At 46.0% G+C, this 15,427-nt stretch overlaps 1 protein-coding gene across 2 annotated transcripts in view; it reads left to right on the forward strand.

The window, feature by feature from the left end:
* Positions 1–15,427, forward strand: part of ADCY8 (adenylate cyclase 8) — a 367,020-nt gene that overhangs the window by 248,698 nt on the left and 102,895 nt on the right. For both annotated transcript variants that reach the window (XM_063921272.1, XM_063921273.1), the window contains one exon: positions 1,759–1,859. In XM_063921272.1, coding sequence (XP_063777342.1) covers positions 1,759–1,859 — 101 coding nt within the window. The remainder of the gene's footprint in view (positions 1–1,758; positions 1,860–15,427) is intronic.

Raw genomic sequence — 15,427 nt, forward strand, 5'->3', positions numbered from 1 at the left:
TTACGCAGAATAGCAGATGGCTCCGGTCATTGCAATCGATGGTCACAATGATAATCGTGATGGTGATCTGATAAAGATGCAGCACTATCTCCCAGATTTATCAAGTCTTGAAGAGTGATAAATTTCACTGAGATAAAGTACCAACCGACCAGCTCCTAACTGCCATGTTACTGGCTGTGTTTAAAAAAATGACAGGAGCTGATTAGTTGGTTCTTTATCACCATGCAATTTATCACTCTACAAGGCTTGATAAATCTTCATCCAGTATTTCCACAGTCACGTTATAGAGTCTGTAATGCTAGGATAGCAACCCAAATTAGGCAAAATTAGCACCATCTGTAAAGCTCAATAAGGGGGCACACTGACCAGTCTAGAAAAGCAGCAGTTTATTCAGGGAAAAGCCATCATACTATACAATAGTTCAACTTTTCGACCCTAAATAAGGACCAAAACTTCGGTTGAATTGTATGTGACTTTTTGCTGAATAAAACATTGGAAGCCTTTTAAAAACTATCTATCTATCTATCTATCTATCTATCTATCTATCTATCTATCTATCTATCTATCTGTCTGTCTGTGTCTGTCTGTCTATTTATCTATCTGTCTGTCTGTCTATCTGTCTATCTGTCTATCTGTCTATCTATCTATCTATCTATCTATCTATCTATCAGTCGTCTATCTATCTATCTATCTATCTATCTATCTATCTATCTATCTATCTATCTATCTATCTGTCTGTCTGTCTGTCTGTCTGTCTGTCTGTCTAATTATCTATCTGTCTGTCTGTCTATCTATCAGTCTATCTATCAATCTGTCTATCTATCTATCTATCTATCTATCTATCTATCTATCTATCTATCTATCTATCTGTCTGTCTGTCTATCTATTTATCTATCTGTCTGTCTGTCTGTCTGTCTATATCTGTCTATCAATCTGTCTGTCTGTCTGTCTGTCTATCTATCTATCTATCTATCTATCTATCTATCTATCTATCTATCTATCAGTCTATCAGTCTATCAGTATGTCTATCTATCTGTATGTCTGTCTGTCTGACTGTCTATTTATCTATCTGTCTGTCTATCTATCAGTCAGTCTATCTATCTATCTATCTATCTATCTATCTATCTATCTATCTATCTATCTATCTATCTATCTATCCAGCTGGCTATCTATGGAAAAAGAAAAATGTACTTTTGTGAAAACAATGTAAATAAAAAAACAATGAAGCCTCTGCCTGATTCTGAGTCGCATGCAATTCTGAATGCAATTCCGGAAGCGAACGGAATGCTAATGAGGCTGTATGCCTGTATTCAAAGTATGCATCTAAGCTGTGGTACTGCCCTCCAGTCCTCCGTCGGCAGGAGCAGTGTCATCATTATAAACACATGTTGCACCTATCCCGGGATGTGTTTGCTTTACCAGTGTTCAAGGTGCTAGCAGTCAGAAGTCCGACCGCAGTATCCCGATGGAGAGAATCCCAACAGGGGCCAGGTTGCGTATGCAGACTGCGATGCCTGCGCCGTTGGTAAATGTCAGTAGTTGCCTCTGCATTCGGAACTGCATGCGACTCAGAATCAGGCCATTACAGGTAGGCACCATGCACTGTAACATTACATTTAAAAATGATTTTGTTTGAGTAACAGAAAGAAGGAGACTGCACTGCCACCGGCAATGTACTATAATTATTATATGTGTGGGGGGAGGGGGGGAGAATCACTTTCAGACCATTTTAATTTTTGCTGTTTGTTTACTTTTCAGTATTCTCAAATGCGGGATGAAGTGTTCAAATCGAACTTGGTGTGTGCGTTTATGGTTCTTATTTTTATAACGGCGATCCAAAGCTTGCTTCCTTCATCAAGGTAATTTCCACGCGCCTTTTTTTATGTCTCTCAGATGTATGTTCAGAAAATGTGTCTATAACTATTATACAGTACTTCCCTATTCCATGACTTTGCAGAGGAAGGAGTTCATTGGTGATACTATCAATTTCACAGCAGTGTGTCAGACCGTTAACTAAGTTCCCCGTGAGCAGTATTTAGCCAAACTCCATTCTTTCAGGAATTGATGGTTTGACTTCCTGCCTTGGGGCCAATAGTCTAGCAAATGCGTCACTGCCTCTTTCAGCTGTCTGTCGTCAAGAAAAAAGAGAGTAGTGCTCATGATTCTCAAGTCAGAGCAGTTTGATAGCACAAATAAAAAATAAAAATTATATATATATATATATATATATATATATATTTATTCTATGATGAGAATTAGGGGGTCTGTAGAGCAGACCGGTTTACGTTTAACCAAAGACACACACACACATACACAGTTTTAGCAGTTCTGGCGTAGGGTGGGAGGAGAAACATTTGCAGTTGTAGCAGAATGTATGATTCTATGTGGCCATATTTGGTGAGGGTTCAGTATGATTTGCCGATGGACAGGATGCCGGCTGTCAGTATACCGACAGCAGCATCCCGTCCATCAGAATCCCAACATATCCCTATTATTCCCCCCCACCCCCACTTTTTCCCTACCGTAACCCTCCCTTGTTGGTGCCTAACCCTAACCCTCCCTTCCCCGCTGCCTAAACCTAACCCTCCCCACTTGATGCCTAACCCTAACCCTCCCTTCCCCGCTGCCTAAACCTAACCCTCCCCACTTGATGCCTAACCCTCCCTTCCCCGCTGCCTAAACCTAACCCTCCCCACTTGATGCCTAACCCTAACCTCCCCTTCTAAGTGCCTACACCTAACCCTCCCTCGCCGATCCCTAACTCTAACCTTCCTGTCCCTGCTCCCTAACCCCCCATTCTCCTGCCTAAACCTAACCTCCCCCCCCTCCCAAGGCAGGGCCCCAGCACATCCCGCTGTGTAGATGATCGGTATGCTGGCTGTTGGTAATGTGATGCCAGCATCCCAAGCGGCGTCGATATGTAGATGCCGGCATTGCGTCCTCCTTCGGGATCCCGGCGTCGGTATATTGACCGCCGGGATCCCATCCGTCGGGAAGCTACCCGCTTCCCCTTGGCAAAGGCGCCAATAATTTTAAAAGAAGCACCCAGGTAATCTGTCATTTTGGCAGCTGCTATGAGTGTACTGGCCTGTGACGGTCAGGGCATGGTGGAGCGGCTAGTAGCGTGGCCAGTAGCTGATTGATGCATGTGGCTAGTAGTAGTGGCAGCAGAAACTGGTAAGTAAAATAGATCGTGTCTGCAGTATGTATGTACGCTTGGTGCTGTTTCTGTTCAATGCAGCCTTTATGTACATTCTCTATAAATTCAACAGTAGATCATTCTGTATAATAAAAGGTTTATTAACACTGCCTAGTTTGTATTATGTCACAGTGATTAGTCTCCTGTATTATTTATATGCATATGGCAGGTTCCATTTTTTGCAGCACTATAATTACACTTGTCTGGTGCAATGTGCAAGGAGGATATAGAAATGGCTAAAAAGACAAAACACAGCTGTTTTGTAACTACTACTAATAATAATACCAATAATATAATAATGACATTAATAGTAAAATGAAATCACATTTTAGCCATATGGTTATGTCTAGAAGTATAATGTTTAAAAAGCCCATTCCCTCATAATGAGGGTCATTCCAAAGTTGATCGCTCGCTAGCTGTTTTCAGCAGCCGTGCAAACGCATAGTTGCCGCCCACGGGGGGGGGGGTGTATTTTCGCTTTGCGTGTGTGCGAACGCCTGTGCAGCCGAGCTCTACAAAAACATTTTGTGCAGTTTCGGAGTAGGTCTGAACTTACTCAGCCCTTGCAATCACTTCAGTCTTTTTGGTGCTGGAATTGATATCACACACCCGCCCTCCAAACGCCCAGACACGCCTGCGTTTTCCTTACCACTCCCGGAAAACGGTCAGTTGACACCCATAAACGCCCTCTTTCTGTCAATCTTCTTGCGATCGGCTGTGCGTATGGATTCTTCGTTAAATCCATAGCTCGGCAACCATCCGCATGGTACCCGTACGACGCGCGTGCACATTGCGGTGCATACGCATGCGCAGTAGAGACCTGATCGCAGTGCAGTGAAAATCGGCAGCGTGCGATCAACTCGGAATGACCCCCAATGTACGTTAATTTTTTTTGCCAGAATCTATAGTGCTGTTCATTATAATAATCGCCTAATGTGGTATGAGAGGTTGGTTTGTGGATCTGGGCTGCCCAACTGGCACTTTACATGCCTCATATGGCTCGCCGTTAGTCCAGTGGGGAGGCATTCAGTTTGGCGGCTGTTGGGATCCCTTCTGTCAGGATTTATTCAGTGTACCTGGAATACCCGCCACAATTGCAGGCTTAGGAAACTTATGCTGCTATGTAACTTTGAGGTCTATTTACTAAGCCTTGGAGAGAGATAAAGTGCCAACCAACCAGCTCCTAACTGTCATTTTTCAAACACAGCCTGTAACATGGCAGTTAGGACCTGATTGGCTGGTACTACAGGCTACTTACTAAGCCTTGAAAAATTATAAATGGAGAGAGAGAAAGTACCAGCCAATCAGCTCCTAGCTGCCATGTTACAGGCTGTGTTTGAAAAATGACAGTTGGGAGCTGATTGGTTGGTAGTTTATCTCTCTCCACTCTTCAAGGCTTCGTAAATACACTCCTAAAAGTTCCAGAATTCTCTGCAGCCAGTCTTCGAAACCGTAGCTTATCTCTGACGCCACCATGTCCTGCAGGCTAAGGCTAGATTTTGCTGTGGAACTGCAACTGCCAGAATGCCCTGTCAGTCATAATATTATGAGATCCTAGAGGGCTTGGTATATTATTTCTCATACGTCCTAGAGGATGCTGGGGATGCTTCAAGAACCATGGGGTATAGACGGGATCCGCAGGAGACATGGGCACTTTAAGACTTTAAAAGGGGTGTGAACTGGCTCCTCCCTATATGCCCCTCCTCTAGACCCCAGTTAGATCCTGTGCCCAGTGAGACTGGATGCACACTGAGGAGCTCTCCAGAGTTTCTCAGAAAAAAGACTTTGTTAGGTTTGTTATTTTCAGGGAGACCTGCTGGCTACAGGCTCCCTGCATCGTGGGACTGAAGGGAGAGAAGTCAGACCTACTTCTTCTTAGTTCAAGGTCTCTGCTTCTTAGGCTACTGGACACCATTAGCTCCAGAGGGTCCGATCACTTGGTACGCCTAGCTGCTCGTTCCCGGAGCCGCGCCGTCACCCCCCTTGCAGAGCCAGAAGTCAGAAACCGGGTGAGTAAAAGAAGATCAGAAGACTTCAGTGACGGCAGAAGACGGCTTTTGAGGTAACGCGCTGCGCGCCATGCTCCCACATACAGAACGGCACTGCAGGGCGCAGGGGGGGCGCCCTGGGCAGCATAATTCCTCAAATAGCTACTGGCAGAAGAGTGTAAATTGCCTAGGCACTAATTACAGACCCCCGCCAGTATAAAGATGTAAAATTAAGCGGGACTGAAGCGTGCCATTAAGGGGGCGTGGCTTAGCCCTCACAGCTCTGACCAGCGCCATTTTCTCTTCACAGAAGCTGCAGAGACGCTGAGCCTAGCCTCCCACACTACTGTACAAGTAACAGGGTGCAAAACGGGGGGGGAGGGGCACAAGAGATTTGGTGCTAATTATTTGAAAGTAAAAGCGCTAACAGGTCTGGGCAGTATTTTACTTGTTTCAGAACCGGGAGAGGCGCTGGGTTGTGAGCTGGCAGAACTCCCTCTGTGTTTCTCTAACAGGCTTTGTTGTGGGTCTTTCTCCTATAGCCCCAGTGTGGTTGTGGTGTCGGTACGTGTGTGTCGACATGTCTGAGGCTGAGTGCTCTTCCCAGGAGGAGGCTGGAGTGGGGACAGAAAAGGCTGTGGGAGTGACCATGTCGGCACCGCCGACGGCTGATTGGGTAAATATGTTGACTGTTTTGAATGCAAATGTGGCTCGGTTGACTAAGAGATTAGATATATCTGAGTCTAAGAACCAGACATGGAGGAAATCCATGGAGGATGCATTGTCACAAGCTCAGACCCCTTCGGGGTCACAGAAACGTGCATTTACCCAGATAGCAGATACAGATACCGACACGGATTCTGATTCCAGTGTCGACTATAGTGATGCCAGATTAAATCCTAAACTGGCTAAGAGCATTCAGTACATGATTGTGGCGATAAAAGATGTATTACATATCACGAAGGACCCTGCTGTTCCTGATACTAGGGTCTGTATGTATAAAGGAAAGAAACCTGAGGTAACATTTCCGTCCTCTCATGAACTGAACGCTCTTTTTGAAAAGGCTTGGGAAAATCCTGACAAGAAGGTACAGGTTCCCAAAAGAATTCCAGTGGCATATCCGTTTCCTTCTGGGGACAGGGAAAAGTGGGAGTAAACCCCCACGGTAGACACGGCAGCCCTAAAGGATCCTGCGGATCGTAAGCAGGAAAATACAATAAAATCCATTTATGTCACTACGGGTTCGTTACTCAGGCCTGCCGTTGCTTCGGCGTGGGTGAGTAGTGCTATTGAAAAGTGGGCAGATAACTTGTCATCTGAGATAGATACTCTAGACAGGGATAGCGTGCTTTTGACTCTGGGTCATATCAGGGATGCTGCAGCATATTTAAAAGAAGCTGTAAGGGATATTGGCCTTTTGGGATCAAGGGCTAATGCCTTGGCAGCCTCAGCTAGGAGAGCATTGTGGATTCATCAGTGGAATGCTGATGCTGACTCTAAGAAGGCGATGGAGTCTTTACCGTTTAACGGTAGTGTCTTGTTTGGTGACGGCCTCACTAAACTGGTATCTACGGCTACCGCGGGTAAGTCGTCATTTTTACCTTATGTTGCTGCACAACAGAAGAAAACTCCCCACTATCAGAGGCAGTCGTTTCGGCCCAATAAGTACAAAAAAGGACGAGGGTCCTCCTAAGATCCCAAGAGCAGAAGTCCTCTCCGGCTTCTACCAAATCCACCGCATGACGCTGGGGCTTCTCTGCGGGAGTCCGCACCAGTGGGGGCACGTCTCAGACTCTTCAGTCAGGTCTGGGTGCACACGGACCTGGATCCTTGGATATTAGAAATAGTAGACCAAGGGTACAAATTAGAGTTCCAAGACGTGCCCCTTCACCAATTTTTCAAATTGGCCTTACCAGCTTCTCTTCTAGAAAGGGAGGTAGTATGCGCTGCAATACTAAAGCTGTGTCAAAATCAAGTCATTGTCACGGTACCCCCGTCACAACAGGGGGAGGGTTTTTATTCGAGTCTGTTCGTGGTCCCGAAGCCGGACGGCTCAGTCAGACCGATTCTGAACCTAAAATTCCTCAATTTCTTTCTAAAAAAATTCAAATTCAAGATGGAATCTCTCCGAGCAGTGATCTCCATTCTGGAGGAGGGGGATTTTATGGTGTCGGTCGACATAAAGGATGCCTACTTACACATCCCCATATATCCTCCACATCAGGCATACCTGAGGTTTGCTGTTCAGTATTGTCATTACCAATTTCAGACGTTGCCGTTTGGTCTGTCCACGGTTCCAAGGATTTTCACCAAGGTTATGGCGGAAATGATGGTTCTCCTGCGCAAGCAGGGAATCACAATTATCCCATACTTGGACGATCTCCTCATAAAGGCGAGATCCAAGGAGCAATTGATGAAAAATGTTGCGCTATTGCTGACGATTCTGCAACAACATGGTTGGCTCCTAAACTTGCCAAAATCACAGTTGGTTCCGACGACACGGCTGTCGTTCCTGGGCATGATTTTGGATACAGAATTGCAGAGAGTTTTTCTTCCAGTGGAAAAAGCTCTGGAAATACAGAACATGGTAAAACAGATTCTGAAACTGGCAAGAGTGTCGATTCTTCAATGCACTCGGTTGCTGCGGAAGATGGTGGCGGCCTATGAGGCCATTCAGTATGGCAGGTTCCATGCCAGGGTGTTTCAGTGGGACCTGTTGGACAAGTGGTCCGGGTCTCACCTGGACATGCACCGGAAAATAATCCTATCTTCCAGGACCAGGATCTCCCTCCTGTGGTGGCTGCACAGTTCTCACCTTCTGGAGGGACGCAGGTTCAGGATTCAGGATTGGATCCTGGTGACCACAGATGCAAGTCTCCGAGGCTGCGGAGCAGTCACATAGGGGAGAAACTTTCAGGGAAAATGGTCAAGCCAGGAAGCTTGTCTGCACATAAACATTCTGGAATTACGGGCCAATTACAGCGGCATTCTGCAAGCGGAACATCTTCTTCATGGCCTGCCCGTCTTGATTCAGTCAGACAACATAACAGCAGTGGCGTACATAAACCGCCAGGGCGGAACAAGGAGCAGAGCGGCGATGGCCGAGGCCACAAAACTTCTTTGCTGGGCAGAAAGACATGCAAGTGCTCTGTCAGCGGTCTTCATTCCAGGAGTGGACAACTGGGAAGCAGACTTCCTCAGCAGACATCCAGGAGAGTGGGGTCTTCATCAAGAGGTCTTTGCAGAAGTGACAAGTCGCTGGGGAATTCCTCAAATAGACATGATGGCATCCCGCCTCAACAAGAAACTTCAGAGATATTGTTCCAGGTCGAGGGACCCTCAAGCAATAGCGGTGGATGCCCTAGTGACACCGTGGGTGTTTCCGTCGGTCTATGTGTTCCCTCCACTTCCACTCATTCCAAAGGTGATAAAGATTATAAGAAGAACAAGGGTTCAGGCGATACTCATTGTTCCAGACTGGCCAAGGAGGGCCTGGTATCCAGATCTTCAGAAGTTGCTCATAGAAGATCCCTGGCCTCTTCCTTGACGAGAGGACCTGTTACAGCAAGGACTGTGCGTGTATCAAGACTTACCGCGGCTGCGTTTGACGGCATGGCGGTTGAACGCCAAATCCTAGCCCGAAAGGGTATTCCCAGTGAAGTCATTCCCACACTACTTCAGGCTAGAAAGGAAATAACGGCAAAGCATTACCACCGTATTTGGAGGAAATATGTGTCTTGGTGTGAATCCAAGAAGGCTCCTACGGAGGAATTTGCTCCATTTTTTGCAAGCAGGTGTGGATGCGGGCCTAAAGTTGGGCTCAATTAAAGTACAAATTTCGGCCTTATCAATTTTCTTTCAGAAAGAATTGGCCTCCCTTCCAGAAGTTCAGACCTTCGTGAAAGGCGTACTACACATCCAACCTCCCTTTGTGCCCCCAGTGGCACCATGGGATCTTAATGTGGTGTTGCAGTTCCTGCAATCTCATTGGTTTGAACCTTTGCATAAGGTTGAGATAAAATTCCTTACTTGGAAAGTAGTCATGTTGTTGGCCTTGGCATCTGCAAGGCGGGTATCTGAATTGGCAGCTTTGTCTCACAAAAGCCCCTATTTAATCTTCCATGCTGATAGAGCAGAGTTGAAAACTCGTCAGCAATTTCTGCCAAAAGTGGTATTATCGTTTCAAGTGAACCAGCCTATTGTGGTGCCACTGGCTACTGACGCCTTGGCGGAATCGAAGTCTCTCGATGTGGTCAGAGCTTTGAAAATCTATGTCGCCAGAACGGCTCAAATTAGGAAAACAGAGGCTCTGTTTGTCCTGTGGGCTCCCAACAAGATTGGGGCTCCTTCTTTTAAGCAGACTATTGCACGCTGGATCTGTAATATGATTCAGCAAGCTCATTCTATGGCAGGATTGCCGTTACCGAAATCAGTGAAGGCCCATTCTACCAGAAAGGTGGGCTCATCCTGGGCGGCTGCCCAAGGGGTCTCGGCATTACAGCTTTGCCGAGCTGCTACTTGGTCGGGATCAAACACTTTTGCGAAGTTTTACAAGTTTGATACCCTGGCTGAGGATGACGTCCTGTTTGGTCAATCGGTGCTGCAGAGTCATCCGCACTCTCCCGCCCGTTCTGGAGCTTTGGTATAAACCCCATGGTTCTTGAAGCATCCCCAGCATCCTCTAGGACGTATGAGAAAATAGGATTTTAATACCTACCGGTAAATCCTTTTCTCTTAGTCCGTAGAGGATGCTGGGCGTCCGTCCCAGTGCGGGCTGTATCTGCAGTTTTGGTTATGGTTACACTCAGGTTGGGTTGAGTTCAGTCAGTCTGTGGCTGATGTTGGTCATGCCGTTGCATGCGTTGTTGTTGAATGCCATGTTGTACGGCGTGTTTGAGGTGTGAGCTGGTATGTATCTCACCTTAGTTTTAAAAATAAATTAAATCCTTTTCCTTTAAATGTCCGTCTCCCTGGGCACAGTTCCTATAACTGGAGTCTGGAGGAGGGGCATAGAGGGAGGAGCCAGTTCACACCCCTTTTAAAGTCTTAAAGTGCCCATGTCTCCTGCGGATCCCGTCTATACCCCATGGTTCTTGAAGCATCCCAGCATCCTCTACGGACTAAGAGAAAAGGATTTACCGGTAGGTATTAAAATCCTATTTTATGCCTATGTTTTATACTACTGAGCTTCATCTTGCATTTGGGTGATTTGATATATGAGTGTCTGTATCAGGAAATCTACATGGTTACATTTTTTGTTGTTGTTTATATATACACGTTTTGGTTTCATTTCTGTTTTCCCCTGTTTCCGTTGCAGCGTTACCATGGTTGATATGTCAGCGCCAGCTCCGCGCGGCGGAGGCGGGCACTCTGTAGCCTGGACTATTATTCCGCTTTATACAGGACATAGATTCACGTGGAACGAGTGACACCCCTGAGCGCAGCGTTCTTAGTCATGGAATGCAGTGTCACTGTACTGCATATAAACAGAATATACAGCTTTTAGAACATATTGAGTAGGATGTCATTTTTAATCAGAAATTTAGGGGTCTATTTACTAAGCTTTGGATGGAGATAAAGTACCAGCCAATCAGCTCCTAACTGCCATGTCACAGGCTGGGTTTGAAAAATGACAGTTAGAAGCTGATTGGCTGGCACTTTATCTCCGTTCACTTTATGTCTATCCAAGGCTTAGTAAATAGACCTTATTCTTTTAATCCTAGTTCTTTAGTATTTTCTCATAACACACAGGACATCACATTGGGCCTAAAAGTGGGCATCTCATAGACCTGCGCCCTGCTGGCGACTTACAATCAGGTCCATAGAAGGAGACACAAGCAGGGGTTTGGCATGATCCCAGTAATAGTACAATGTACTGTAGCCCTAGTCAGCCCTAGCTATCCCAAAACTAGAGATACTGTAGAACGCTAGGCATCCCAAATTGATTTCTCAGGCAATCTTTGCTAATTATCTCTGCAACCATTGGCTAAGCCCTATTCCAAGGAAATGATGATGGTTTGAGGTAAAGCTTACTTACAGTAGTTTGGGACCTTTGGGATAACTAATGCTCTGTTTGTACTGTAGTATGAGCAAGGTAGATCATTTAATTAAAAATACACCTTGGCTTAGCTCATCAACATGACCAACATGACCCCGTGCTCATTGTGTCCACTACAGGGAAAAAGTCTGACCAAGGCGCCATGACTGGGTTGGTCCTGTAAAGACCACCAACCAATCTCTACATCTTCTGTGCCTCCCATTCTTTCGTAAGTGTAGACCATATCCATCTTTTCTTGTGATGCTAGAACCCCATCACTGCTCCCCTCTGTGTGTAGATGTCCTCCTTTCCATGTTTTAGAGGAACTTTCTTACCCCATCTGGCTTAGTATTGCCGTCAGGTTCTTGTTTTTTGTTGCCAGTCATTATGTGTGTTTCACTTTTCACAGCGTTGCACTTATTATGTAAGTGAGGACAGGGCAGCATGTGACAGGAGCAGTGACATGATGTGAGGAGAGGAATGGAGACAGCAGGAAGTCGCAGACTGAGGGGGTCTATGTACCAAGCCTTGGATGGAGATAAAGTGGACAGGGATCAAGTACCAACCAATCAACTCCTAACTGTCATTATTCAAACACAGCCTGTAACATGACAGTTAGGAACTGATTGTCTGGCACTTTATCTCCGTCCACGGCTTAGTACATAGACCTGTGAGTTATGTAGTGGATGGAGCACAGTCCCCAGCAGCACAGAGTATATCAGGAGTTGTGTGATGTCTTAGGATAGGAAAGGGCTGCATGAGACAGGGGCAGTAACATGATGTGAGGAGGGGAATGGAGGCAGCAGGAAGCCACAGACTGAGAGTTATATAGTGGAAGGAGCAGGGTCCCCAAGCAGCACAGAGTATATCAGGAGATGAGGGATGTGTCAGTGAGGACAGGGCTGCATGTGACAGGGGCAGTGACATGATGTGAGGAGGGGAATGGAGGTAGCAGGAAGCCACAGACTGAGCATTATATAGTGGAAGGAGCAGAGTCCCCAGAAGCACAGAGTATATCAGGAGATGAGTGATGTGTCAGTGAGGACAGGGCTGCATGTGACAGGGGCAGTGACATGATGTGAGGAGGGGAATGGAGGCAGCAGGAAGCCGCAGACTGAGCATTATATAGTGGAAGGAGCAGGGTCCCCAGCAGCACAGAGTATATCAGGAGATGAGTGCTGTATTAGTGAGGACAGGGCTGTATGTGGCAGAGGTAGTGACATTATGTGAAGAGAATAGAGACAGCAGATTGAGCATTATATAGTGGAAGGAGCAGGGTCCCCAGCAGCACAGAGTATATCAGGAGATGAGTGCTGTATTAGTGAGGACAGGGCTGTATGGGGCAGAGGTAGTGACATTATGTGAAGAGAATAGAGACAGCAGATTGAGCATTATATAGTGGAAGGAGCAGGGTCCACAGCAGCACAGAGTATATCAGGAGTTGAGTGATGCCTTATGTTAGGAAAGGGCTGCATGAGACAGGGGCAGTAACATGATGTGAGGAGAGGAATGGAGGCAGCAGGAAGCCACAGACTGAGAGTTATATAGTGGAAGGAGCAGGGTCCCCAGCAGCACAGAGTATATCAGGAGATGAGTGATGTATTAGTGAGGACAGGACTGCATGTGACAGGGGCAGTGACATGATGTGAGGAGGGGAATGGAGGTAGCAGGAAGCCACAGACTGAGCATTATATGGTGGAAGGAGCGGGGTCCCCAGCAGCACAGAGTATATCAGGAGATGAGTGCTGTATTAGTGAGGACAGGGCTGTATGTGGCAGAGGTAGTGACATTATGTGAAGAGAATAGAGACAGCAGATTGAGCATTATATTGCGGCACAGAGTATATCAGGAGTTGAGTGATGCCTTATGACAGGAAAGGGCTGCATGAGACAGGGGCAGTAACATGATGTGAGGAGAGGAATGGAGGCAGCAGGAAGCCACAGACTGAGAGTTATATAGTGGAAGGAGCAGGGTCCCCAAGCAGCACAGAGTATATCAGGAGATGAGTGATGTGTCAGTGAGGACAGGGCTGCATGTGACAGGGGCAGTGACATGATGTGAGGAGAGGAATGGAGGCAGCAGGAAGCCACAGACTGAGCATTATATAGTGGAAGGAGCAGGGTCCCCAGCAGCACAGAGAATATCAGGAGATGAGTGCTGTATTAGTGAGGACAGGGCTGTATGTGGCAGAGGTAGTGACATTATGTGAAGAGAATAGAGACAGCAGACTGAGCATTATATAGTGGAAGGAGCAGGGTCCCCAGCAGCACAGATAATATCAGGAGATGAGTGATATATTAGTGAGGACAGGGCTGCATGTTGCAGTGGTAGTGACATGATGTGAAGAGAATAGAGACAGCAGACTGAGAATTATATACAGGAAGGAGTAGTAATGTCATTCTCTCATCACACTGATGCAAACCATCAGTGGTGACCAATACATCTCTACATACTGTACATTATTATGTACACGCAATATTCATACACTGCTAGATATTCCCATTACTAACTCACACCTTTTTTTCTCACTTTTCCTAATAAAATAGCACCTACGTAAATTGTATCACAAGATTACATAACATACTCTACAACTCTAACAGAGTTCTGTGTCCAAAATTTACTGTATCACAGTAGTAGGGTACAACCCAGTATACACATATTACCATCTCTCACCAAGTGTATAGGTATAAATGAAAGCACTTTATGTATAATACATATATATACTGTATATCTGCACTTACACAAATATACACATATACAGTCTTGTACATATATAGTACTACTACTGTTTAATACATACAATGCAATGCACAGTGACTGACGCTACCGTATGTTCACCGCCGTTCTTTTCTTCTCAATATAATTTTGTTTGTTTTATTTTGTATTGTTCTTTATGTTCAGCACAACGGCTCACTGTCCTGTCTGTATACACCTCAATCTACCTCCACCTACACGTCAGTAAGATTAGGCCAATGCTTATAGTAATGTTACTGTAACTGTAATCTGGCAGGTAGTTAAGGTTATATTTGGTGATTACAATGATATTGCAAAGGACAAGGTCAAGCTTTAAGAAAAGCTAGAAAGAAACTTAAGGGTGGTAGAGCACTCTTATGAAAAAGGGGGGATTGTTAAAACGGGTGTAGTATGGTATGCCGGCGGCCGGGCTCCCGGCGACCAGCATACCGGCGCCGGGAGCCCGACCGCCGGCATACCGACAGTGGCGAGCGCAAAGGAGCCCCTTGCGGGCTCACTGCGCTCGCCACGCTACGGGCACGGTGGCGCGCTACGCGCGCCACGCTATTTTGTTCTCCCTCCAGGGGGGTCGTGGACCCCCACGAGGGAGAATATATGTTGGTATGCCGGGTGTCTATGCCGGGTGTCGGGATTCCGGCGCCGGTATACCGTGCGCCGGGATCCCAACATTCGGCATACTGAAGACCACCCGTTAAAACTTAGCTTTTATTCAAAACATATCAAAAAGGCCAAAAATAGGCCTATATGGTCATAAAAACTGACACATGGCAAAATATAAAGACAATACAAAACATAAAGATAAAATACACAAAATTAAAAAGCACTCAGGTAGAAAATATTAGCACGTTTATTAGTCAGTCTAATGATATTGATCATACAGTAACTATATTAATTAAGCTGTGGTTAATCAGTAATTTATATTACTCAGACAATTTATATTACTCAGACAGTAGTTATCACAGTTCACATGACATTGCGTATAAAATAGTCCATAGTCTAGGGGTCAGTAACTGGGTGGAGCAGGATCATGGATGAACTTGGTGCTTGTTTTTTTTTCTATGGAAAGCAGACCAATATTTGCCTTCCTGCCAATCGAAGTGGGTGGTCCTTTATGAAGGGGCCCTGTTCTTTGCATTGCTCTCTTATGGTTGTCCAAGCCCCTCTGTGGTAGCAGGCCACACCCCTTCTGGTAACTGGCCAACCCTCTTAAGGTTGGGCTCCTACCACTGCATTCCCTGGTGGGCCCTTCATACCCTAGCCCCCACACTGTATAGTATCATCACACACATGGGCCGTGTTCAGCTCTGTTCATTGCACCACATACAGGAAATGCACAGACATGCAGAAAGTCTTTACATGAGAATCATCACTACATACTAGAGATGAGCGGGTTCGGTTTCTCTGAATCCGAACCCGCCAGAACTTCATGTTTTTTTTCACGGGTCCGAG

Source organism: Pseudophryne corroboree, chromosome 5 (assembly GCF_028390025.1).
Source record: "Pseudophryne corroboree isolate aPseCor3 chromosome 5, aPseCor3.hap2, whole genome shotgun sequence".
NCBI lineage: Eukaryota > Metazoa > Chordata > Amphibia > Anura > Myobatrachidae > Pseudophryne > Pseudophryne corroboree.